Source organism: Phalacrocorax aristotelis, chromosome 3 (assembly GCF_949628215.1).
Source record: "Phalacrocorax aristotelis chromosome 3, bGulAri2.1, whole genome shotgun sequence".
Lineage (NCBI taxonomy): Eukaryota > Metazoa > Chordata > Aves > Suliformes > Phalacrocoracidae > Phalacrocorax > Phalacrocorax aristotelis.
Window position 1 is genome coordinate 56,063,622 of NC_134278.1, and position 27,464 is coordinate 56,091,085.

Sequence of the window (27,464 nt, forward strand, 5' to 3'; positions counted from 1 at the left end):
CTGGCTGTGAAACACAAATTAAATGAAGGTGTAAGATAGTGAACACCACCATGGGGTATTTACAGTCATTAATGACAACCAACTAACATTTGCCAATTTTCAAGTTCCACTTCTTTGTGCTTGAGGGTTTTTTGGCTTTGTTTTGGGGTGGATTTTTTAAAAAATTTTTTGTGTGTCTCCAGGTGTTATTCATAAAGCAAACCCAATATGAAAGCTGCCTGAATCTTATCCTCTACCGTTAAACCAAACAAATTTCTAGTAGGTCCTTTACAAAATGTCAAGGCTTTTGATTAGAGCCTCAGTAACACCCTTCCTCCCTACCCCCACTCCCCAATCGCTTACATATTTATTTTCATTATGGAATAATCAAATCTTTTCATTTCTGCTTAAAATCTTGGCTGACTCTCTGCTCAGCTTGAGCTGGATCAAGCAAAAGACATAGGCGGCTTTGCTTTAAGTATCTAAGACCAGGTTTGTGATCCCCACATGTCCTGAGAACAAGTAGGTCAAAGGTGCTGAGCACTTTTAGGCACTTTTGTGTTTAACCATAAACCACAGCGTGGCAAGAGGGGAAGACTGGGAGAAACACTTCAGAAGCTCACTCCTGAGCTGAACTAACCTGCTAATGAAGACATCCACACTGATTCCTTGATCTTAATTATTCAGAAGCCCTTACGCTGTAACATACCCACGATCCATCTGTCAGTAAGATCAGACTTATTCAAACTCTATAGCTAATGCTTTGTTTTAAAGGAAGCAATAACCTAGGGAGCTAAAGCAAATGTCCAAGTGAAAGACCTCAGTTCAATTCTCCTCCAGCTGAGGAGGTTCAAACCCATGCCTGCTGCAATCCTGGCAAAACTCTTAAGTACTAGGCAAGAAGCTGTTTTGGGAAAGGCTGCCCATCTTTTCTCTTCTTGAAATTGTGTCACAAAACAACAAAAAAGACAGACTTACTGGGCTGAAAACTCCTGGCTTTTGTTCTCCCAGAACATCTTCTCTAACGCATTCCTAATGAACACTTAAACAACAACAAAAGCCCTTAAAGAGGACAAGCATGCCCCCAAAAACTCTGATGTAAACAAAGCAGGTTTTTAAAACCATCTGTTGACTGAGAGTGTAAGGATTTTGAATAGTTTTGGACAGCTTTCAGAGTCTGATTTACATAGATACTTTGTGCTTTTTCCCATTCCATTGTTAAAAACAACACAAAAGATAAACCTTATTGGCAAGATTACAATACTTTGCTTACCGGTGTATTTTAGGAGGTGGAATCTGATAGTAGCAAAACCAATCAGACTGCTTAAGAACACTTTCTCTTATCAATTCCAGTGCTAGGATCCTAGTTCTAATTTTTGTTCGGTAGCTTTTGATTTCCTAATGGATGAGAGGCACTGAGCATGGGGTGGTCCACAATAACCTTCATGCCTCATAAAGGAGGGGAGAAGGGCACAAGCACTCCCTCACTCAAGCCACCTTGTCATGCTAATTCAATACACCCAGGTAATTTCTATTTTCCTTTTGTGTTTCTGAAAAACATTTATGGATAGGTTATGAAAAACGCAAACTAATATGACCGTTACAGTAATTGCATTGGTTAGGTTTATTAATTTGTCACAATTAAGTCAAGAAGAGTTTTAGTAACATCGTTATATTACTTGATTAGTTTTGAAAGTGATTATCCTAAGAACTCTATTTAATTGGAAGCATCTCAATTTACAGGGTACATTAAATTCTCAGTAGCATTTTAAGATTATTCAACATATGCAGGTCAATTACCACTAATCACTGCTTCGTACAACTGCTTCATAAGAAACTTCAGTACAACACTGGAAAAGAATAAAAGAGGGTTCTAAAAAAATACAACTGAACTTCAGTCCTAAAAGATACAACTGAACTTCAGTCCACATTATCATAGTAAAAGGCCATATCTGACATCTAAATTGTTAAAACCATTCTGAAATGGGAAAGATTATAAAAACTCAAGCAAAGATTAAAAACCAGTTGTCTACCTTAAAAAAGATGATGATAATTTGTCAGAAGTGCCAAATCACTGAATTGCACTAACTGCACTCATGCCCAGCTGCACATTAATTACCAGATTAGAAAGTTATAATTAATTTTCTTAATATCACTACACTGCTTTTCTTCCTTGAGTTAATAAAAACAGATTGCAATCAATCTTTGTTAATTCACGCTGCAGAACAGAACTGCTGTAGCTATTTCTGTATGTGAAAAGTACTGCATGCATAGTTCTTGGTGTAATACCCTGTCTAGAAGCTGTATCTTCTGATGTTTTAATGAAATGTTGTAATAAGGCAAATAAATTATAAATTATAATGTGACTTAATATAGTTAGTAGAAAAACTACATAAGCTTAAAAATGAATTTTTAAAGAATCTTCTTAATGACAAAATTCAGAGGTGAAAAGTATTTCAACATATCTTTAACTAGAAAGGAGGTTTTACTTGTAGTTTCATTGTTGAAAGACTTCACTGCTGAGACTTTTTAAATTTCTTCGTCAGCTGACTTTGTCATTAGAAACCATTAAAAGTGCTCCATACCTGTCTGGCCTTCGCAGCACACACAGTGCAAGAAAATTTAGGAACTAGTACCGGAAAACAACTTTATAGGGATATAGACTAAAGTTCATCAGAGTTCTGATCAAGAGCATTCAGTTATAAATATTGCAGATAATTAATGCAGTATTCCAGCAGCGCACATCTTCCTGTGTCCATATCTGTATTAGCATCAAAAGGTGTATTAATGAAACGTAAAGGATTATTCAAGGGTTCTCTTGTGAAGAAAGGAGAACCAAGTAGAATGAATGTGCCTTTTCTTCATTTTCCATTTATACCTGAAAGATGTTTTTTTTCTCCAGCCTCTTTGCTGCTTAAAAAATATTTCTTTTCTCCTCTTGTATCCCCTCCTTTGTAAAAGATAAGAGCAAGTGTAGAAATATGAGAATTATGATATCATGGCTTCCAAAGAGCGGTAACCTATTTTATTCTGATCTAATAGAAGTTTTCACACAGTCAGCTTAAGTGTCAGAGAGGGAAGATGAATATTCAATAGTAATTGAAGGCCGAAAATGTTTGGGTGGTGGCTTTTTTTTTTTTTTTTTTTTTTTTTTAAAAGTTTCTACAGTCTTCCAGGGGATGGTAAAAATCACATAATTCTGTACTTGAGACAAACTGGAGATTTTTAAAGATTATATAGCCTTTGGTAACAAAGCCAAGTGCAACCTTTTTTTGATTTATCCTTTGTCCCAAACTTCTCTAAAGCAGCCCAGTTTGCCTTACACTGCTAAATGCTATACATGTAAAAGTATAAATATGCTATATATATATCACATGTATATGTACGTATACATATATAACCCCACCCAAATATATACTAAAATATGCCTAAAATTAGTTTGATTACCACACCTTCCAGAATATTCAAGACCTTAATGAACAGTGTATTACATGATAATACACTAGGAGAAGCAGGATTTTTGGATCAGCTCCATAAAGCGTCTTACCTTAAGGCAGCAACTCTAGCATACATCCCATTTTGGGTGCTGCAGAGAGGCAGAGAAGCAGAGCAACTAGACAATCTCAAACACAGGAGGGAGGGAGGAAGGGGCTGAAAACAGTCAGCCCAGAAGTCTCACAAGACATATGTGGGACAATACCCAGTACAGTTCCCAAACATCAATTTTTGCAAGCTATGGAACTGAAACATCTGAAGAAAAACTCAGAGAAGCAACCCATAGGTCTGGAAAACATGATGCATCCAGGATTCGGATTACTCTTATGGAAGATGTGGGGGCAAGGGCAGAATCACAGTTCAGTAGAAAAAATATCCCTCAGAGCTGAAAATCAACATTGGTGTGCTTCTGCTCCAAAATAAAAAAAGGATCGGAAGAGGGCAGCAAGCATGGAAGAGGAGTAACATGGTTAGGAAATACATACATTAGAACAGGATCAAAGACGGATTGCAATAATTCTTGATTTACAGAAAATACACAACTCAAAGGCACTGGATGATCTCAGAAGCTTGTAATAAAAACTTGCCACTTAGATTAATAATAAGGTCTGGATGATGAAGAGACCCTATGACAAACAATGTAGCTGCTTTCCAACCAAAAACTGTGCCATTACTTTGACTAATGCTGAGACAACTGAAAGTAACAAGTACAGCGCTTCAGGTATCTGCATTTTGTGCTGAGATTATTATTTAAAAACAAGGATGGGTTCTGTTTTCAGCTGGATGGATGAAGCTGGTCATAAACCGGAGAAAATCCAACTAATGATCAGCAATTATGCAAGCAAGGAAACCAATAACCCTTCCATCATGTTACGATTCCTGAAAAGATGGAAACTCCACAAATCTCTCCAAATGCTAAACCTAACTAACAATTAACAAATAATAAACCTTAGTTTCTGCTATAAAACCCCAAAACTAAAGCTATAAATCAGTCTGCATGAATGTTTTTATTATTCTGATATAATGGGCTGACTTATAAAGAAAAAGATAACCTATTTGATGCCAACTTGTTTTTTTAAGGTCACTCTGTAAGATTAAATGGAAAACTGCACTGAAAGAGTACCTGATGTATCCATGAAAATGGATACGCCATGAATTTCAGAAGAACAAAAGATGTCACAGGTAGTTATGACTAGTCAGCTTAAAATAAAACATGCTTACAAAAACAGCATAAAAAACCACCCGTCAGCATTGGTATAATGAAACTGAAAACCACAAAATTCAAGCTTCACAGTATTAATAGGATTATGAAGCACTACAAAGAGAGTTTAAAATTCAGATAAGTGAAACAGTTATTTTGTGATATACATGGTGCATTGCAACTACATCCATTCCAGGTAGGGTTTCAGCTGTCCAGCTGGGAGATTATAGTTTGGAGGAGGTTAAGGAAAGATCCGCTGATATCAGCAGCAATGAGAAACTATATAACGATGAATCAAGATGTATATACATGTATACATGCACACTCACACACATATACATGTGCATATATGTTTGCGTGCAAATTCATAATGAAAGATACATTAAAAGGTTAATGTAATTAGAGAAGTATTGAAGGGAAAAATGTATTTTCAGTAAGAAAAAGGTAGTAGTCTTCTGTGAAGGGGACAGTAGAATCTGTTCTCAGTAATGATTGCTGAAAAAATGTAGTTAGCAACTCTCCTTCACACACATTATTTTAGGACAATAAGAATACAGAATAACTACAAACATCAGTCACCTATTTAAACTAGTGCTTATTGGTAAATGCCACCTCTCACCTTGTCATGTCCATTTAGAGAGTTCTCTAATGAAATATTTGCAAAATCCTGCAAATGCATGTACGTAGTATCAAATACACAAAGCGAATAGTCCATAAGTGTCTTCGCAATTTCTCATTCAGAAAATTCTTAGGAGAAACAATCCTAATGCAACTATTATTTTTAGATGAAGTGTTTCCCTGAGGTGACTTGAATTGTGATGGAAATGATGGAGTTGTGCTTGTGCTCATTTTATTTATTTAACAAAACCTGAAGTCTGTACAAATTGATTCCCCTCTCTCTCTAAAGGAAGCCTCTTCCAACAATCATGTTTTGTCCATTATAAGGTTATCATTTACTGGACACAGATTAAAATTAGGACATACACGATACAAGCAACTGAAAGGGAAAAGATCTTTAACGAGAGCAAAGATTAATGTGCCTGCATTCAGGTCTTGGAGCTCCCAGCACAGTCAATATGGCCCAGGAAGGGCAGCTCAGTGGGCCAGGCACTGGGCATTTATTTCAGGGCAAGACAATTGCTCCTCGAGCAATTTTGTAGTGCCTGGCTCCCTAATGACCGTAACGGGAGCTAGTTCCTGCTGTGCTGCTAAAACATACAAATGTGTCTTATCTTGAGCTGAGCCCCATCCTGCTCATCAGCTCTCAGATCTCTCAACATCAAACTCTCAGATATGCTTGGCAACTCAATACTAAAGCTTCCCTTGCTGGAAAGGGTTTCTAAGGGTTTCCCAGCGGGAAAGTACATCATACAAATAACTCCTAATTACCTGCCAATATCGAGGTGATAGCAGCAGCTATCCAGCTAAAGCTTAGAGCACAATGCACACCAATATATACTAATTTATAAGCCCCTGTTTTCAATAAATGCAATCTCAAAATCTTGCAGGCAGATTTCTTTGGGGAGCTTCAACTATCAGGAAGCAAACTGAGGATCTGATGCAACTTCTCCACTGTTGTCACTATCCACCCTATGTCCCTGTGTTTCAGCCAGGGCCTGGTTAGTTTACAACTAGACTAGTAGAAAATTTGAAGTACCTGCTTGGTACATGTCACCTATTGGTACATGCCATAGGTGACGGGGGTGAACTTCCTACTCCTGATTTCTTCTAGGGCAAAACACAAGATACTGCAACCTGCTTATCCTGACTGAAATCCCTCCCCCTTTCCAGGGCAGAAAACTCTCATATCTTCTTTGTAAGTAACACACCAAAAAAGCCATGTCCCCCCCTTTTTTAAGCCATCAGGACAAACATTTATGATAGCTGGGAAGATTTTGATACCCTGAAGAAAGTGTCTGCTGTGGAGGGGGGCAAGTCGCGTGAAGTGACGACCAAGACCTTCCTGTGACCAGCTGGCTTCCATGGGACTGTTTGTCAAAAGGTTTATTTTGTTTTACAAAAGAACATTACCTATTGTTAGCACCACAGAGATCTATAAACTGTTTGTAATCATACAGTTGATGCTAAGGAATCACATTACTAATAATCACATAGGGTTTAACACAGATAAGTAGTATGATAATTACGTAATTGTAAGTACACTCATTTTACAGCGTACTAATAAACTGTAGGAAAAAAGCTAGTGTTTAAACTTAGTATTTGGGACTAGAATTTCTTTCCTTTGGTTATAAAGAAAGTACTTGAACTGAGAAAGATATTTTGCAGCAGCAATAATAGGTCCCAAAACCTTCCTGCCAGAGGGCAGCCTCCCATGCAAATTCAGCATTACAATATTGAATTGAAGCTGTTGTTTGAATAATACAGCTTAACATCATGGGCTATCACCAAAATATTATTCTTGGCTCTTTTTTCCTGCCAAATAGATATGTTGCTTGAATTATGTCATGGAATTTTTCTGATATTTTTATAATGAGATTATTTTGCACTACTCAATGGCAAATCAGGCACCACCACAGGTGAAAAGTATCCATCCTGAAAACCGCACTGATGCCTACAATCAGAAAATCTAAATTTTAATAACACTCTCAGACCAATTTTTTAAATTTTATGTGTGACCATGGAAGAATTATTTATAGAAACTCAAAGGAAAAAAGGAAAACTGTTTGGGTTTTCTAAATGAAATATAATTTTACAATAGTTCATTTGATTCTTACTGAATATGAAGCACTAGTCATGCAATGCAAAACTAGCTACTCATTTCAGATGAAGCAAAGACATGGCAAGCAATTTGCTTACTGTGGTGTTCTAACATGTTCTAAACCAATGAAATTGCTAATCAGACAGCATATAACATGGTGATATCTAAGTGCCCGAGGTAGAAGACTATTTTTCAAGTTTATTTTGCATACAGTACTGACTCAAGAACTGTAAACTTGTTTACGAATCATGAAATGAACAGTGGATTAACCAGCACCTGACATGGCAGTGCTGAAAAAAGTTACCTTTGCTGAAATCATCCTTGTCACTATTTACTTATAAATTAGGATGGAATTAACTTCCTCAGCTCAAAAAGTTAGTTCTTTCAATTATTTGCCTATGGTTGTCTTTAGTCAATGGAAAGAGATCAGTATCTCTAGAAGGCAAATCATTCTATGCCAAAACATATGTTTAACAGCAGACAAATAATTTTTAGATTGGTAAAGTTGAGCTAGGATTTATCTCTTTGCATACAGTGCTAATACAAATCCACACTGTGATCCAAATGCCTGAAGGAAGAAGTCTGGTTTCAACTGGTCTGTTTTGCTACAGGGGAAATCTCAGTGCTTAACTCAATAGCCAAATCCTTTTTCTTACTATTACCACTTTATTACATCAGTGGGGCATTTGCCAAAACCACACACACAAAGCCTCTATTAAGAATGCAAACTAGACTACTTTTAGCATTTTCTTCCTAGGTAGTTTTGATTTCTTCCTCTAAAATTACACCCAAGTTAGACAGAAGGGATACAATTAAAGATTCCATCTAAACACAACTTCTGCATGGTCCTACAATGATAAACTATGCAGACAATATAAGTTCTTCCCCTTTAAAGCAAGCCCCTTTTAAAAGCAGGTTTATTTTTGCCAAAGTTAGTCAGATTTGAAGAAAAAGCTTTATTTAATTCTGTAGTCATTTTTTAAATTTATTTACTTTAGACACTGGAGTTAATAGCACAAACCAGATAATCTAAATTAGCCATCCTGATTGAATCTCTGCAAGAAAGTGCTTGTTGAGTGACGAGGACAAGTAAAAGCATGAACCACTAATTCTGTTAAAGAACATAATATCAAACAAACAACTTGATGCTTACAAAAAAAAAAAAAGGCAAAATAATGCAACAATCACATTTCAGGCATTTCTTATAGTGTAACTGGGGGAATTAAGCTGTCCAAAAAGGTTTACTGAATTTACGTGTTTGGATCCTTTCTTCTTTATATTTTCAAACTTTCTCAATGCATTAAGATTCCTTTACAAACTATAAAGGAATATACTCTTAAGTGCATTGATTATGATGTTTTGGAAGAAGTCCCAGAACTCAGAGAGAACTATTCTGTTGTACATTAAAATAATTTTTTTAGGAACACCTCATTTTCTAGTGAAGTACCACACTAAAGCCATTTTGAAGGCCATCTATTCCTCAAGTGATTTAGGCTCATGTGACCTTAAACACGTTTTAAGTTTGTGAATTACTTTGAAACTTTAAAATATTTTCAAGCAAGTTCTGTTGTTAAAGACCAATATTTCATACCTTGGTGACTGGTTTATCAGCCACATTTCCTCCTAGGCAGAAGGTGCCAGGAAATAAGCTCCTTTAAATGCCCACAGCCTAAAATACTGCCAGTACTCTGAAATACCAGAAATACCCGAGCATGTGGCCCAGAAAAGACCACCACCTGTGCCTGCGTCACCCTGGCAGACACTGTGGTATTTTAGCCGAAAATCCCTCTCCAAAGCAGCCAGGCTCTACTGTCTCAGAACAGGAATCTTAGCTGGTAAATAAAGCTTAAAGCATTCAAAATAAAAAACTATGGGCATATTTTTCCTTGTTATTTTCTTTTTTTCATACAATGTGACAGAACAAAGATTGTTTTGGAAGCTGCACTGTGGGTGTATCTTCTTGTTCTGAATCCATGCAGAGGCTCTGAGGGCTCAGTACCTCCAAGAAACTTTTGTTCAAACCTTGAACACTTTGAGCCCTGGAAAGGCCTGTGGCATAACTTAAGTATTCTGTACAAAGCACAATAATTTAAAAAAGAATAATAAATTAAAAAAAAAATCAAAAGAGGACCTTGCTTTAAAATCATGCTGACAACATTCCAATAGCATAAATGTTGCAGTTTTGTCACTTCTATCCTCAGTTACCTACAAACGAGTAACTAGTTTGTTCAAACAATTCTGCAAGGCCTCTGCTATCTCACTTTGTAAAATATGTAATATTGAATTCAACTCAGGTCTACCATTTACATATAATCAATGCTAAAGCGTAAAAGGCAAAAAATCCTGCACTGACATTAGACGCACTAAACATTTTATGTTTATGTTGAGTAAATCTTATCACTCCCTGTGGTTTGATTTTAATACAAATTAATCAAATTTATTCTCATTTCTGACTTCTTTTAAGCTTTTCTGCTCTGACCCACTCCACCCATACGTCATTGTTTTTCCTTCTATACAGAACTTTCCATGGTCCCTATATACATAAATATACTTTATTTAAATTACTTTTGTCACTGAGCCAGGGGAACAAGCACAAGTATTCCCCTTAGCCACAACACCATTTGCAAACAGGCTGGATGTCAAAAAAACGCATTCCCAGTTTGTTATATTTCCAGAAGTAAAAGTATTATTTAGCCCAGTTGAAAACTTTTTCATTAATGTAAGGCATAACTATTTTTCAAAGTTTCAGATGCACTTAAATATTATATGGTACATTAGATCTTCATAAAAAGCCAGGCATCAGTATTGCACATAGTAGCACACACAGGATAATAAATAACCTTAAAACAACTATTCAACTGGTCAATATATAGAGAGCAAACATTTTATGGGAAATATATTCTTTCATATAAGAAAGCTTCTCAGTTGCTTATTAGAAAGTAGTAATGTGATCTTACTGGAACTAACAGTGACTAAAAACCTGATGTATATCTGCTGTCAAAGGGGGAAAAAGTGACCTAAAGAGTCATTTTCCATCCAAAAGAGAAAAAACATTGTACAGGATCTTAGAAGTTTGTTCCTGACTGATCTGACAGACTAACAACAACCTGGGCTCTTCTCTGTATTTCACAGCTGGGCGTCATCCCATAAACACAAGCCCTGCACAGCTTCCTTTTTAATAGTTACAGGGGTAAAAATAAATAGATACATTAAAAAGGTTACTTGATGCTTTGAACATGATGCAAGCTGGATATTCGTTAAGACGACTTAACTCACTAAGAGAGTTATAATTTCAGATTTATTTACTTCTATATATCTGAGAGGCATATTACAGAAATACACAAGCAATCTGATTGTTCAGTCATAAACTTGAAGTTTTTAGAGAGAAAGGGAAATGAAAATTTTAGCACGAAGAAGCTAAATTGTCACGGCTCACTGAGAAGAAAAATAAAGGCCCATGAACTAGTGGAATTTCAGGAAGCTGTTATAGTTGCTATCTTAGAAGTACTGAAGACAAAATATCTAAACAAAGGATTTGGGTGTGGGAGGAAAATAAATAAGCAAGTAAATAAATAAATAAAAGCAGCTTTGCCAGCTTGTGCTCCTTATCCCCAAAAGACGACTCAAACCTATCTGTCAAGCCAACACCGCTTTATACACGTTATCTATCTGCAGCCTCTCTTCATACCGGTGTTTTCAGCCAGAATAATCAACAAGTGTTATACAACACTGGTTACTCAAATGAGCAAGTGAGCCATAAAAGGAGCTTCAAATTTGTCAGTATAAGCAGAAGTGAAAAACAGATGCTGAAGATGAAGATACAGCGTACTATCAAGAACGTGAGAAAAATGGAAGTGCAACCGAAACATTTAGAAGGAAAGAAAAGGAAATCCCAGTACAAACTACCAATCTAATTACTTAAAACATACTTCAGAGACAAAAGGAAATTTTACAAACACACTCAAGAATTGGCTAATAACTTTAGCCGAAGAACAGTACAGTGAGCTTAGGGATCCACAAATAGACACTAAGTGTCTGGAGGAAAGAAGCAGGATGAAGAAAAACGATGCAGAAAAAAAAGCACGACTTCAGGTGAATGCCTTTAGTATGTAAGGACATACTCAGACAAAATCACATATATATATTCACAGACAGATGCACCCAGGAAGAAAGCAAGTCTGGCTGTGATGATACAGGATGAGCAGAAAAACCAAACTATTTTGTAAAGAACATTTGCAAAGTGAAACAAACATCCAGCTCATCTGTTAATCCAAAAATAGTAATTTAAAAATAACCACTGACACCCACAATCTATTGTGAGTGTTCTCCAATTTGAAGCATAAATCAAAATAAAATCAAATAAAATACTAATATGAAATGAGGCATATTAGATGTATAATATAAGCAGGCTTCAGTGGCTTAGCATTTCCTTAGCTTGGATGACAGTGTATTTGTTTACACACAGTATTACAAAAGAGTCATCTATTGAAGGTCAAATCTAGATGGATGCGCAAGGATTCAGAATAAATAACCAAGACACCAGCATTTAATGTAACTCCTCCTGCCACAGCAAAGGAAATTCTCTCAGCAGAGATCCTCTTCCACTTCGGTGCAAGACAAGAAATTAATCCCTTTTGTATCACCACCTTGTACTGCGTGTGGCTGACATTTGCAGTGCACCACAGCAGTTGTTGTAAGACACTCGGAAAAAGATCATAAAGACCTACCACAGAATTCAAACTATTTGCAAAAACTATTTATATATTTAGTAGATAAGCAGGGATTTAAATAAGGGCTACATATAGGACAAATTTTTAGCCTAAATACCTGAAATATGTTTACGTACACTATGTAGAATAAGGTACTGTTGTGTTGCAATTACAAACGTATGCTAGGGTTTCATACTAGGAACTTTTTCTAACAGCTTAAAAACAAATAACAAATAAACCTCAAACCATTGTGCTACTGGACTTTTGCAGAACTCACTGAAGTCTCTTAAGAAGAAATCATTAGCATGCATGCTAAGTAACCAGTTAAAGTCCAAGGATCACCACTGGGCAGCAGTTAATCAGCCCCTTCAACAAGGAGAAATATCATGAGGCACTAACTCCCTCCTGCTCCTGCACAAAGATGTGCTTTTTGCCTCCTGCCTCACTTCTGTTTGAAAGGAAGGTGCAAGGTAAGCCTGTCTGAAGTGACATGCCAGGGTTTTCTGTAGGACTGGCTCTGAGCCATTTACTGGGAAGCCTGAAGTGAACACAGCCAACCAAGCAAGCATGCCAACGTGTGTCCCACACTGGGAAAAAGGTGTACCCATAAATACAGAATAAGCAGAGAACAGAGGAAGATGCTGCCTGTCAAGGAGGGAATCACGCAAAAAAACACGACACCAACACACGCACATGTGAAATTCTCCTTGATTCACTTTCTTGTGGCAGGTGGTGCTGGGGTTTATCTGCAGTATCAAGAAAGCAGATTTGTTCTTATGAATAGACAAATATACCCCACAGGTGTAACTTTCAATATTCTTCCCCAGGCAGTGCAAAGAAAACATTTTCTTTACCAGCACAGCTTCACTACTATCAGGCTTGAGGCAGACCAAGGAACTGCCGACCTCTGTGTGGAGGCCACAGTGACTTCAGGAGAGCATGCATCTCCTACAGCAAACACACAGCTGTCTTCAGTGCACAACTGGCCAAAGCAAAACCACTCCGTGGGAGAGGGTGCAAAACAGCGAGTCACTTGTAGCAGATACTACTCTTGTTTCTTGATATGCTACTGAAGGACACGCCGATACTATGTTTCAGAAAAGGTAAAAATATGAGTACAAAGTGGGTGGAAATTATATCCTTTCAGAGCAGAACATGTCCTTTGGCCCTTACCCTACATATAACACCACTAAAAGCAACGAAGGACTCCAGGAAAAGTGCTGGGCAGCATATGAAGTGACAAAAAACCAGCCAGTTCTGAGGTGCAAAAATATTTTTCTATATGCATTCCTGTGCATACAATATAGTATCTACTTAAATTTCCTAGTTTAAACTGTAAAGCCAAGTATCTTATGCCAAATTTTAGCCAGTTGGAAAGACAAAAGCAGTGCAGCAATTGCAATAGTTCTGCTATGGAGATGGTTTCAACATAACCTTTTTATATGCTCTAGTCACCAAAAAGCAGTTGCTTTACCTCTTAATATTAAGCAAGGCCCAAGGTATCCCAGTGGGAGTGTTGAAAGCAGGTAGCAATTTCTCTCCAAGCTCCACTGCCTTTTTTCGGAAAACCTGGAAGTTAAGAAGAAACAAAGCGTTGGAAAAATGCGTTGTTGCTCCCACTAAATTAATTTCGATAATACCCTTATTGCGTGTATACTATAAGTCATCTCAGCACAACAAAGTGTCCCTGGTTTTTTAGTGACGTCAAAGGAATGAAGCAGCACAACCTGTTTTCCATTACATTCAGTAATGGGAGAACTCACCCAGCAGGATCATACAGTGAGGATGCCCAGCGTCTGGCCAGAGACATCAGCACGGTCAGACCCCCTCCAGTTTGTGCAGAGCTGCTTGCGCGCTCCCTGCCGTGCCTGCCAGGCGCTCTGGGGTTGGGGAGGGGGGCCATTAGCTGGGCACGCTGCTGGATCCAGGCTGGCTGGCAAGCAGCTCCCTGTCCTGAGTGACACCTCCTCCTGGAGCACTGGGGATGCTGCTGCAGAAACACTGCCTTTGATCTGTGTGAGGTTTATTAATGGTGGCTCAGTGTGCCGTGGGAACCTGGGCTGGATTGCTGTTTACCTGCTCTACTGCAAATACGCTGCACAGGCAATCTGTGGCAAAAGCAAAAAAAACCAATCCCCTCTCCCTCCCTCCCTCCGCCCCCCCCCCCCCCCCCCCCCCCAAAAAAATATTTTTGCAGCACCACAGTCTTAGGGCCTCAGCTGGCTTATACCCAGATGGGTATCAATGCCATAACTAATAAAAAAATTGGAATATACCCCTACAGATAACTGAGACTTAACTGGTCTTCAGCATGAAAAGAATTTCAGATTTCATCTTAAAAACAAGAAGCAGGAAGACCCCAATTGCTTAACATGTGCCCACAAGAATGACGAACAATTTAACATCAGGAACTTTTATGTTCAGAGTAATAGTTACAAAGCTAGAACAAAGATGATTTTACTCTCCTTCCAACTGCCAGCTCAACTCAGGTTACATTAACCTGACTTTTCAAGCACTGAGTGCTCCAGTAAGAGAGTTTTTAATTAGAAGCAATATTGTTCCAACTTAAATATAGAAACCTATTTAGTGATTTCAACATGTGGATGATCAAGGCCTATTTGCTTGGAATTACACTGGGATTCTGCATAATACTGAAAGGGATTACCCAGGTGGAGTAGCCAAAATAGCAAAGTCACCTTCATCATCCTCTCTTTCTAATAATGGCTCCCTTAATTTTTTTCCTCTCAGACATATTTATGATGAATTTCTATTTATTTATGTATTAGAAATCAACTTGCTAATCTGATACTTCTTGCAGTGTAGCCAAGTACGGTACAGCCAATTTACAGAGAAGAAAAAAAAAGCATATATGTTTATATGAATACATAAATAAAGACATTGCTGGTCAAAACAAGGTAATGAAAAAATCTCCACACAAATAAAATACAATTTATAAAATCCCACTTTCTAAAAGCCACTTTGAGTAAAGGCTTTTATTATTGAAATATACATGATCAGCAGAGAGTATGACATTCTGGGATAACCACGTTACCATAAAGAAGGTCCAGACTACCCCACAGTCTCTTTATATGATACAAATCTCAAGATTTCTGTGACAACAGTCCCAGATTTAAAATTATAGTATTTTGAGGGAGATTGAGTAATTTGAAGACAAATGATGGCTGGAGAAAGAAAACTTTCAAGTGGACTGCATGAGTGCTGGGAGAAACCTGAAGCAAGGCAGCAGGGAAAGCAATCTGTGTGGGAATCCCTTCATAATCCACATTAATTCTGTCTTCCTGGTTTACCAATTTTGTGAATTCTGCTGAGAATTAGTTATGGATTTGTGATCTTCATCCAGCACATGATTCCATCTCCCCAAGGGTTAAAACCTTGAGGGACACTCAGAAACAGTTGGTGCAGAACACAGTTATCTCTTAGTAGATTTCCTTGAGAGGAGACAGCGACGGTAACCCCACCAGAAGGACACAAGCTTTCCCCTGGTTACACTACGTGGCCACATTTTTTTCACCTTGGTCTGTTGAACCTAAACCTGTGCTTTGCTCTTCCAGCACAATAGAGGCCTCCTCAGCCTTTCAGAACATATGGTGCCATCAACTCATCAGCTTACCTTAGCATCTCTACCTTGAAACACTGAAGTATTAACAGGAGAGCAATTAAGATGGCCCTCCCAAGCAATGGGCACACAAGGACCCCAAATTTCTTTAGAAGCATCTGCTGCGCAGGGTGAAACCCTACCTTTTTCCATATGTGAAGCGGGTAGATATTTTATTTTATGCAATGTTGTTAAAGGTGCCATATGTACTCTTTTTAGATGCGTATTTAAGGACAAGAGATCTCCCTTTCAAAAAGCACGTACATATTTAACCATAGCAGTGGCAGCAATGCTCAGTAACTGCTGTACCTTACAGCCTGTATTAATCCTTCATTGTTAAAGCTAAGAAAGAGGTCTGTTACAATAATTACTTCTGAACAAAAATATAATATTTTAGTAACTTAATTTTATATTTTATGTACAGCAATACTGCTTTACTTTCAAATATTTCTACCAACTCTCACATATTTTTTCAATTCTGTTGTAATACCTAATAAATTAACAAACTAATTTATTTCACAATAAAATTGTCTACTTCATGGAAACATCTAAAACAACTGTTACCAAAAAATAAACACATCTGATACGGAGCAGTAAGGAAATATTGTTCGACATATGGACCTGCAAAGAAAATGTAATTCACTCCTGATAAGGACGGTGCTCTGAACACCAATATTAGAACACACAGTGAAGCCAGACATTCTAACTTCTTTCTTGTCCAAAATGCACCTCTTCCAATGTACTAAACAGTTTTCCTGGTAGGCAACTAGGAAAAGAGAATTAAAACATGATTTTTAAACCATCATACAATTTTGGAACAAGTCTTGAGGTGAAGATGCACTTCTTGTTTACAAAAGAATTTCACCAGGTTATTACTAATGCATGCTAGTGATTTTCCTTCCTCTTCCAAAGTTAAAAAAAAAAGTCAACTATGGACATTGTCCAATTTTATATCTGTAGGGCTAATTTAACATGGCTGAACAACTGACTGCTAAATCACTATTAAGTAGAACAGTGTAGGCAAGAATGATAAGAATACAACACCACTGTGACTGACTGAACTCAATAAATAGCAACTTCACACAGCAAAATTATGCTCTTTCAGCAAGGGTAAAAGGGTGAAGATTAATAAAGGAACCACTTTATTTTTCAGTTTCCAGCTTTAATAATTAAAAAATAATAAAAGGAAAAGCGGGTGTCGTAATAATTGCACACAGTCCACAATATTCAACTATTTTTCTTTTGCAGAAACTTCTAATATTGGACAAGAAATAAATATTGTAGAAGGTAAGATACTTTTTCAGATAATAAAAGTAAATAAACAATAGAAAATTTTATTTAATATCTCTATTGTTGACATGAATTTCAACCTTTTGCCAAGCACTGATCTCTCCCCAGTATCACTCAGTAAAGTAATTTTTGGTAAGCAGAAAGTATGACAGCTGTTACTGAGATGCACTCAGTAAAGCCAGAAATGACAGAGCACAAAACAGAGATGTTATATATAACAAAGGAAAATATCTACAACCAAATTTCCCATCCCAGTGGTTATTTTGAGAGGCTTGAGGACATTTCCTGGCCTCTCCTCATGGACACTCAGCCAGAAGGAATGAAGGCTTACTTACCTGAAGTACTCCAACTGGGTCAGACCTGGCAGAAGCTGTCATGGTCTCACGCCTGCACTCACCCTTCACCCCACACTTAGTTCTCATGGTTTAAATATTTACCTAAAAGTCTAAAAGTCTACAAACCACCCCAGGACCTCCATGACTTTCTCCACAGCTTTATCATATCTAGACTGCATATTTTTTAAGGAAGAGGGACTGTGGTATTATTTCCCTAACATATCAGCTGTCCCTTCATCAGGTGATGCAATGAGTAAGCCACACAGTCATCAATCCCTTCTTTTAAATTGAGGATTCAGAGGAAAGTATTGTGTCTACATTTAAAAAGCAATCAAACCACTGAAAATTGTGCTGGCATTTAAACTCATCTAGATACTATACTACAACAAAGAAAATATTTCTAAGTGAAGCGCTGTGATTCAGGAAAAAATGATAAATGAAACCAATCAGAAACACATGATCAGTACGTAACACTATAAAGTTAGGGAGGATATTAAATGCTTTCTCAAGCACTTCTCTCTAACCTGATTTTTGTCAGAAGAGAGATTTCTGGATGAGAGGTAATACTTCTTTTTAAACTCAAAGTATTATTAACATTTTTTAAAAAACTTTATGTAAGATCTCTAACAAACTTGTATGATATTGATTCTCACAGTGTGAAGGTCTTGAGGAAGAAAGTCTCTTCCATGGAATAAATACAGAGACTCCTTCACACTCTGCAGTCCTACTCATAATTAAAATCAGTACTAAAGCAAATTAGATACTTATACTATAGTCATATAATAGATTATACAGAAGGTAGAGTTACTACATTTTCCATTGAGATCTCTGTTTATATTAGTAGGCTATGAATTGTTAGTTAAAATAAGCTCAATGCTCAGTAAAGCAGCACCTTCGTTGTTCTTCGAGTTACCAATCTCAAGTGCCTTACAAACACAAAAGTCACAGCAAACCCTGTCACCATTGCTCCAATCCAGCAATTCTTCGAACAACATCTGAGTACGCAATAACACATAAACAAGAAATCTGCCTCATTTCTGCACACACGCAGCCTTCCTGTTACTGTCCAGCTTTCCTGTTACTGTCCTGTCAATGGCCACTCCACAGGCGACACACACACCAAGCCAGGGAACAAAACATTATTTTCTCACTCCATTAGATGTTCTGAATTATTTCTGAAATACATATAAATATTTTTTGGTCTTCATAACAGAGATCAAACTGACTTGGGAACTTCCCCTACCACACCACCACTGCACAAGCTGCTAGGAGGTATGTTTTTTGCACAACACCGTACCTAGGCACATCGTGATTCCCAATGCCAAGACTCATCCACTTCCTTGGCAACTATAGTCTTCACCTTTCATTCTAGTAGGACTGCTAGCACTATTACCGAAGAAGGTAAGCAAAGTAACCACATTTACATATACAGTACTTCCATCAGCATTTTTCCCAAAGTAAACATTTTTCTAATAAAAATTTCCTCATTTCTCTCAAATTGACCTTAATTCAGGGAGGCACTCTTGCTTAGAAAAGCAGTTTGGGGGTGGTTTTTTTTGGTTTTGCTTACTTTGTGCCACTGATGCAAATGTAGAGGTTTGGGGCATGAATTAGCACAGAGAGACAAACTTTGGCTGAAAAGTTGTGAACTGAGTGAATTAAGTTTTCCAAATACTCACTTAAGTTAAAGCAGATACTCACTTTCTCTACACAATCTTGTGACATGCAGACATCAAAGTGTGTTTTTTAATGGATTAGAAAAGAGTCTTTTTCTTTTAAAAGAGATTGGTAAGAGAGGTCATACATTCAGAACTGCATTGCTCATATTAGAAGATCCAATCCCACACGAATCATATTTTGCAGACTCTTGTGTTCATTATCAAATCTTATTAGGGAAAACAGTGTTCCCACAGAGAAATGAGGATCTGCCTCCAAAGATGCAACTGCAGGGCTAAGACCAGAGCTGTCATTTGCTGAGCACTGGCTTTCATTATAGTGCAAGAACGTTATCTCCTCTGGATAAACAAAAACATTTCCTCTAGCTAGAATGACAAACCCCTTTGAAAATGTTAAATTACTTCATCGTAGATTTAATTGCTGTTGCTAATCAGGAAGCAAAGAAAACACAGGAAATAAAGAAATATCTTAGAATTGCATATGAGGCACACATAATTAAAAAAGAGCATAACATGGTACAATATCATAAATTAAAGAACAGCCAGAATTCTGCCTTAAAAAGTCCTCCATACAAGAGAAACCAGAAGTTAAATTTTAACACCAAAGGAAACAAACCTTTTTTTTTTTTTTCCCCAATTGACAAAGACATTTTCTCCACATTTCTAATTCTGTCAAATTAAGCATTTTTCATTTTTGTTTTATATTTACAGATAGAAACTGACAAGCCACTAAGTAAGATCTATTGCTTTCTTTCCTGTACCTGACTGCCTTTCCCAGTAGGGTAAGGAATGAATATTTCAGTGCAAAAGCAGAAAACAAGAGCAGAAAAATGAACAGGGACAGGCCTCTTTGCTGCTCTTCAGAACACTGAATAGAAATCCTTTCAGTGTAACAAATGTTGATGTAGGTTTAAAGCAATCTGCTAACAAAAGAGAACTCTCTTAGAAGAACTTGTTCCAATACCTTCTTTGCTGAAAGACAATCGAGGATTTTTGCTATGTTTGCATCTGTTGTATTTTTATAATGCAAGATTAGAAATGCTATGAAAACTGTGGCATTTCATCTGACATACCAGAATTCTTGGAATAGTGTAAGCTGAATTCTTCCACTATCTTCAACATCAAGTGATTCCACACTTACATGTCATATTATCAGAAAACATTTCCTATAATATACTTCCAGTGTTTCTGACACCTGGATAAGTTACTCAGTTGCTAGCATTAACTCAGCAGCAATTACTGCATTTACAATTACTGTCACCTTGGCACCAGCAGGTGGTTTTGAGTTTAATTTCATTCAGTCCTCACTCCTGGATGAGCCAAGTCAGTTATGAAATAACTGTGCTACAAGGTGAGGAGACAGTTAATAACATTTCTGGAAACAAGCACTGTAATGTATCACATCAATGTGGTAACCAGTACCAATAGCAGGAGCCCAGTGGACTTCATTTAGGACCTTCACAGCTGTCATAGTGTTTATTGTACACCCAGACCCAGAAGTGCCAAAAGCGTGGTTTGAGCATTTTCCCCAGGGAACAGACTGGGCCCAGACCAACTTGCTACCTCTGGGCCAGCCCAGGTCCTGCTGGACCTGAGCAGGGCATACGTGAAGTGCCATACCAATGCATGAGCCCACCTCCAGCCCAGGACTGCATGCAACCTCATGTCTTCCTACGAGGATACAGAAGCAGACACTGCATTAAAAACACGCGGCTCTGCTCAAGGCTAGACCTACAGCAGTCAAAGACAAGCCAGAGCTAATCAGCACAACTGCACATGCTGACACCAGGGTCAGCATCATGCTCTCCAGCACTCTGAGTTTTGGGAAGGCTTTCTGGTTTTTAAGTGTAGCATTGGACCCAAAGCACCTTTCCCGTCTGTACTACTATGCTTAGAGCTAACATGCCTCCCCTCAGTCCCCAAGACCAGAGGGTCACTGATGGCTGAGTGGAGCAGGCCTGGCTCTCCTGGGGCTGCACCAACCTGGAGCTCAGAGGCTTGGCTGGATGCAGGAAGTTTCCCTACAGAGGCAAGGGGGTGCTTCTGCACTAAACACCTTAAAGCATCCCACACTGCCTGTGCTGCCCCAGCCCAACCCACCAAGAGGGGCATCCCAGGCATACTCAGCCCGGACAGCAAAGAGCTGAGGATGCACTGGAAATTTAGATCAGCACAGTTTCCATAAAAGTACAGTGAAGGAAACAAAGTGTACTTCAGCTCCTTTACAAAGTATGGTTTGTCACACCTTCACCTGAGAATTTTGACTGGACAGAGCAGCATTTTATTTTATTGAGAATTTAAACAGAACACCCCCTCCCTGGAGATTAGCAAAATGCAACTGGTTGGGTTTCTGTCCCATTGGGTTGCTGGCAGAGGAAGCACAAGTTAAGCTGTTACACAGCACAGGGGCATCTTGGGGTTAGGAAGTGTCAGAAATCCAAGGAAAAAGAATAAATAAATAAATAAAACAAACAAAAAAAAACCCTTAGATTAGTAAATAATCTCAGATGCTCCCCTCTCATTAAAATTCTCAAAGGAGCACTAGTTTTCATAGAAATCCCTCCCTCACACATCTAAACAGTATCACAGCTGTATAAAGCAGGAATGTTTCATTTAAAAATAAAGACAATCTGCGGCCATTCCCACAATCCTGCTCAGCATCTACCATCATACATTGCTGGGCTGGAATGCGTTAAAAGACAAATGGTTTTCAGTGGAGAGAGCCTGGAAAATATAGATCTTGTAGCAAAGGGGACTTTCTAACCCAATCTAAGGCTGAAACAGCCACAGGGTGGTATTTATAACAAGATCTTCAGGACAGGAATCCAAAGGTTCTATCTGACACATCTATGAGAGCAGCAGACCTAAGAGTGCTCAAACCTTGCAAAAGCTCTTGGAACCCAAGCTGACGTGGCGATTCAGGAAGGTGCACATAAGTTTCCAGCTTTTGAAAACTGTGATTGTAGAGGTATGCAAATAACCTTACTGGACAGATTCAGGCAGCTTGTGGTATCTGTGAGCAACAACTCTATCTCACCTGCAAATTGCAAGAGCAGTACACATCTTTTTCACAAGCTGAGGAAATAACAAACATGGGAAAGCTTCTAGATTTGTACTGCCCTTCCCAGAATACTCCAGTATGCTGGTCACCAGCTCATACAAGCAAATCCACTTTAAAAAGATGCTTATTACAAAAATTAGATTACATTTTAAAAAAAAACAAACAACCCAACCCTAAATTAAAAATCCCTTATTTTATTCAGTTAGCCTTTTTTGTTATTCTTTCACTTATGGCAAGAAAATTAATTTTATTTTCTAGCTGATTATTGTACCAAAGATGTCACACAGTACCATGAAGAGTCCTGCCCTGTAGAAAGGACTGTAGAGAACGTAATCAAATGGAAGTAACTGGATTAGCGAGAGATTTCCAGATTTAATCCAAATGTACACAGCAACAAGCACAAAACCCCTCAAGTTATCAGCAGTAGCTAACACATGTAATTACTTCAGCTGTGTTTTTTAACTAAAGAACTTCTAAGTAGATATATTGTGTTTGAAAATCTTATTTTAGGAAGGCCAGTAATAAATGGTATAAATCGGCAGAAAGAAGGCAAGGCATAAAACAAAGAAATACTAATGTACCATAACTTACACACATCTGACTTCCACTTTAAAATTGGAATGAAGGAAGGAATTGCTAAATAACTGCAGAATTAAAAAAATCATAAAGGAAGAGTTTGTTCCAGTTATATTTAGTTATTTCCTTTTGTGCTATTCGTGTGTTTAAGATTGCTTACACAGACATAAACTCCAAGAGCTATTTAACAGGAAGAACTTTTAGACCACAAGACAAAAAGAAACTGCTAATTTATCTACTAATGTCAAGAAAGCATTAGGTTTTTTTTTAAAGCTTACGTATACTTGCACAATTAAAAGTTTAGCTACAACCCATTAGTACCTGGAAATCTCATGAACTGACTATTTAGTAATACCTCCGTTGTGATAACTCAAGAAAAGGTGGTAATGAATGTAGTAAACAAACTTTAACGATTGCCTGTAATAAAATGAATTTGTTAGGTATAAAAACCTTTGAGAATTCTTCACCCCAAACTCAGGGCAGCCTTAATTTTTCAAGAGGCGTGATACACAGCATACACAATGAGTAATGAGTTGGATTTGCTGCACATGTGCAGATCAACCGTGTGCTGGCAGCTGGCTCCTGAGGCCCAAACCACAGGTAACAAGACTCACGCCTACAAAAGCTGTGCTCAGATCTTAAGATTCTGAAATCCCACACCACTCCAAATAAATAAATTATCAAACAGCTCAGTGTCAGTAAATCAGTGTCAAAGATTTGGGATGCCAGTCTTACATCCCGTCAGCAACAGAAAGCCTGGAATCCCAGGTCTCCAGTCAAATAAAGCATGTGTTTTAGCAAGGGCAGATGACAAGCTAGCAGGCACTAAAACTGTCCCACACCTAAGAGCTAGTGGGAGTTTTAAATCTCTGTTTTTACCCTATATCCGTGTAGTTGGGACATGGTAATAACCCACCATATATGTAGTAACACTACGGTATGTCCTGCTCTGAACAACAGGCAGCACTGTAAGGGGCACCATACAACTGTACAACTAAAGGATGAACAGACACTATCGCTAAAACACTCCTTCCCAAGACCCCTCCATCCCCAACAAAACAAACCCACCTCAAACCTGCAGAAGTCTGATATTCAAATGCTTGGATACTGGTGAGAGTCACTGTCAGCCCTAGAAGCAACTCTTAGATGAACACCAGGCAAGGATGTCAAGAGCACAAAATAGGTAACGTACTTAGCGCGCAGGTCTTCTACAGTTAAGGAAGATGATATATGTATTTGAAAATACATTGCATGTAAGTAACTAAGTACAAGTGGAATTAAAAATATGGCATATACAATGGAAACTCATTATATTGTGAAGCGATACAGAAAACAGCTGGATGTCATCTTAGAGGTTTGTGTTTTTCCTGATTAAGGAAACAGCTGCCTTAGAAAAATTACTCATATCCACCAGTAATGAAGAGTATCTTTTAGCACAATTCCTCTGTTAAGCCACAAGCATCTGCTTCCCAATTTTCTTTTTATTTAATCTTGTGTACCCAGCCCAAGTGCTGTAACAACAAATTTAAATAGCTGCCTCATTTTACATCTTGCAAGCTATCATATCTAAACAAAGAACAGCACTTTGCATATGAAACTCTCCTTTCAAGCAGGTGACCATTGAGAGGTGATTTGCAACACCATCTGTGTGAAAGCAGGGGGTGGGGTGGAGGAGCCTAATAAACTTTGCATGGTGAATCAGTAATTACACACTTAATGTAGCATAAAGTGCTAACAGAAGATTCATTCCTGGTCTTGTAAATTCGACTGTCTCTTTTAATTCCGATACCATTACATGATTCAGAGTGATGCCTTCATTCTGAAGTATGCTCCTAGACCATGGTGGCAGGCACAGAAAAGGCTAAGAACAGTCTGCATAGGTAAAGGCTACCCTATTTGCTTTTTAATGTTGACTCAGCTGCAAATGGAGAGCTGTTTGTTGCAGCCAGTGTTACGTGACACTTGTAAGTTTGTTCCAGCTGTTAATGGAAAGTGTTTTAAATTACGCTTATCAAATATACAAATATAACAATGTGAATAGGAAACCCAAGTATGTCTACTGTAATTGTTCTTCTGCTCATTTTTTTCCTAACAGCTGGAATCAAAAGGGTCCTTGGACAAAAGGGTCCAAGGCTCAGGATCCTCCATATTCTGCCATCTTCCTTGAACCAACCACTAGCTAATGGGCACCTGCAGAGCAAACCTGGTCAGCTCACTAAGCCAATGGAAAAAAGTAACTACTCTGTATTTTCACTCTGGTCCCCCTCAAAAGGGTGGTCTTCCTGAATCACCACATAGTCTCAATCTGACACCATCACAGGTATTTTAAGTCCGGTATTGGTATCACTCACAGGCCTGTCCTCAAATGGCTAAAACTTATACTCACAATGTCCTCAGACCAGGTAGCACAGAATAGCTCTTCAGCCAGCTCAGGGTCTGCTTCTTTTGGACAGAGTTACTCTTATTGCTATAGGGCACATATCGTGGGTCTGCAGTGGTAGTGCTGTGGCCCTGAGAAAGGAAACTTTTCCTTTTCCCTGTTGTTTTCATGCAAAGTGCTTCAGATAGCCAAGGGGCTGTCTTTTCATGAAGCCATGAGTGAAAGTTGATAGAATCAGGGAAGGTTAAGGTTGGAGGGGACCTCTGGAGGTCATCTGGCCTAAACCCCCCTGCTCAAGCAGGGCTACCTAGAGCCAGTTGCCCAGGACCGAGTCCAGACGGCTTTTGAATGCCTCCAAGGATGGAGACTCCACCCTCTCTCTGGGCAACCTGTGACAGTGCTCGGTCACCCTCACAGTAGAAACGTGTTCAGAGGGAACCTCCCATGTTTCAGGGTCTGCTGAAAGTTTTATATAGAAGTTATACATATATTGTGGCACAGCATTAGGTTATATACAGGGCAGTGCCATAGTATAGTCTTAAGTGACTTTTGTCCAAGGTATACATTCATTAGACACTGGAACAAACCATCAACAAGAGCCTCCTCCTGTAAGGTAGTAGTGGCTTGCAAGCAGTAAGCTAATAATAATAACAATAATCAAGAAAAACAAATAACTGGTAAACTGTAGGTGACAAAGGGATTAGGGCAAGGAACAAAACAGAATTAGAATCCAAACTGACAATTCTGAATCTTGGTCTGTTTTGGGTCCAGTCCTGTTCAACATATTCATCAATGACCTGGATGATGAGATAGAGTGTAACCTCAGCAAGTTCGCTGATGATACCAAGCTGGGAGTGTGGCTGGGAGTGAGAGTGGCTGATACACCAGAAGGCTGTGCTGCCATCCAACAAGACCGGGACAGGCTGGAGAGCTAGGCCAAGGGGAACATCATTAAATTCAGTAAGAGCAAGTATAAGGTCCTGCACCTGGGGAGGAACAACTCCATGCACCAGTACAGGCTGGGGCTGAACTACTGGAAAGTGGCTCTCTTGAGAAGGACCTGGGAGTGCTGGTGGACAGCAAGTTGACCATGAGCCAGCAATATGCCCTTGTGGCTAAGAAGGCCAATGGTACCCTGGACTGCATTAAAAGGAGTGTGGTCAGCAGATCGAGGGAGGTTATCCTACCCCTCTACTCCTCCCTAGTGAGACCACATCTGGAGTACTGTGTCCACTTTTGGGCCCCCCAGTTTAAGAAGGATGTGAAACTGCTTGAGCAAGTGCAGGGGAGAGCTACCAAGATGATCAGGGGACTGGAACATCTCCCTTACGAGGAAAGGCTGAGAGACCTGGGTTTGTTTAGCCTGGAGAAAAGAAGATTATGGGGGGATTTCATAAACACCTATAAATATCTAAAGGGTGGGTGTCAAGAGGATGGGTCCAGACTCTTTTCAGTGGTGCCCAATGACAGGACAAGGGGCAATGGGCTCAAGTTGGAACACAGGAAGTTCCACCTCAATATGAGAAAAGACTTCTTTCCTGTGAGGGTGACAGAGCAGTGGAACTGGCTGCCCAGAGAGGCTGTGGAATCTCCTTCCCTGGAGACATTCAAACCCGCCTGGATGCGTTCCTGTGCCCCCTGCTCCAGGTGTGCCTGCTCAAGCAGGGGGGTTGGACAAGATATCCCCAGAGGTCCCTTTCAACCTCTGCCATTCTGTGATTCTGTGAATACCAAAGTTTTAAAAACAAGTCATGATGTTGGGCACAGAATTACAGAGTATAAGGCTTTAACAGTCTTCCTTAAACACAAAAAAAGCTTAAGGAGTCTCATTCGCATTAAAGTTTACTCTAATCTCCTTTACCAGAGATCTTCTGTTCCTCTTCATGGATGGGCAATCCCACTGACCATAAATTTGATGTGTTCATGGATACAAGAAGAATAAATTAAAAACTACTCTTCTACTGTTTAAACATATATCAAATATAATGAGTATTCACTGAAAATTAATGTTGTATATTAAAGCTGTCCCATGTTTAGTTTAAACAGTAAAGTGCTTCTTTTAATCCTTATACTAGGATTGCAGCTGACATAGGAATTTCCAGATCTTGTGATCTCAGACACTGGAAACATCATAAATATCTTAAAAAGAAAAACGATCACAAGTACAAAGACAGTGCCAACTGTCACTCTTAGATTTACAGCATGGATCACTTTGGAACAAGCCATTTGATCATAAAACTCTCTCATTCATCTTTCTCTGCCACCAGCAGCTGCAGACTACTTCTGTTTCACTTTGTATATATATGGAAAAGGAACGAAAAGTTTCATCTGTTCTGGCCCTTTTCAGTGGTTTCTCATATCACAAGTAAATGTTGATGACTGTCACAACCACTAACATCATAGAAACCACTTCTTTTATTTGTTTTG

The 27,464-nt window shown here is 38.6% G+C and overlaps 1 protein-coding gene across 1 annotated transcript in view; it reads right to left on the minus strand.

The window, feature by feature from the left end:
- MAN1A1 (mannosidase alpha class 1A member 1) overlaps positions 1-27,464 on the minus strand; it is a 155,456-nt gene that overhangs the window by 52,476 nt on the left and 75,516 nt on the right. Inside the window, exon 5 of the mRNA XM_075087529.1 lies at positions 13,578-13,672. Coding sequence (XP_074943630.1) covers positions 13,578-13,672 — 95 coding nt within the window. The remainder of the gene's footprint in view (positions 1-13,577; positions 13,673-27,464) is intronic.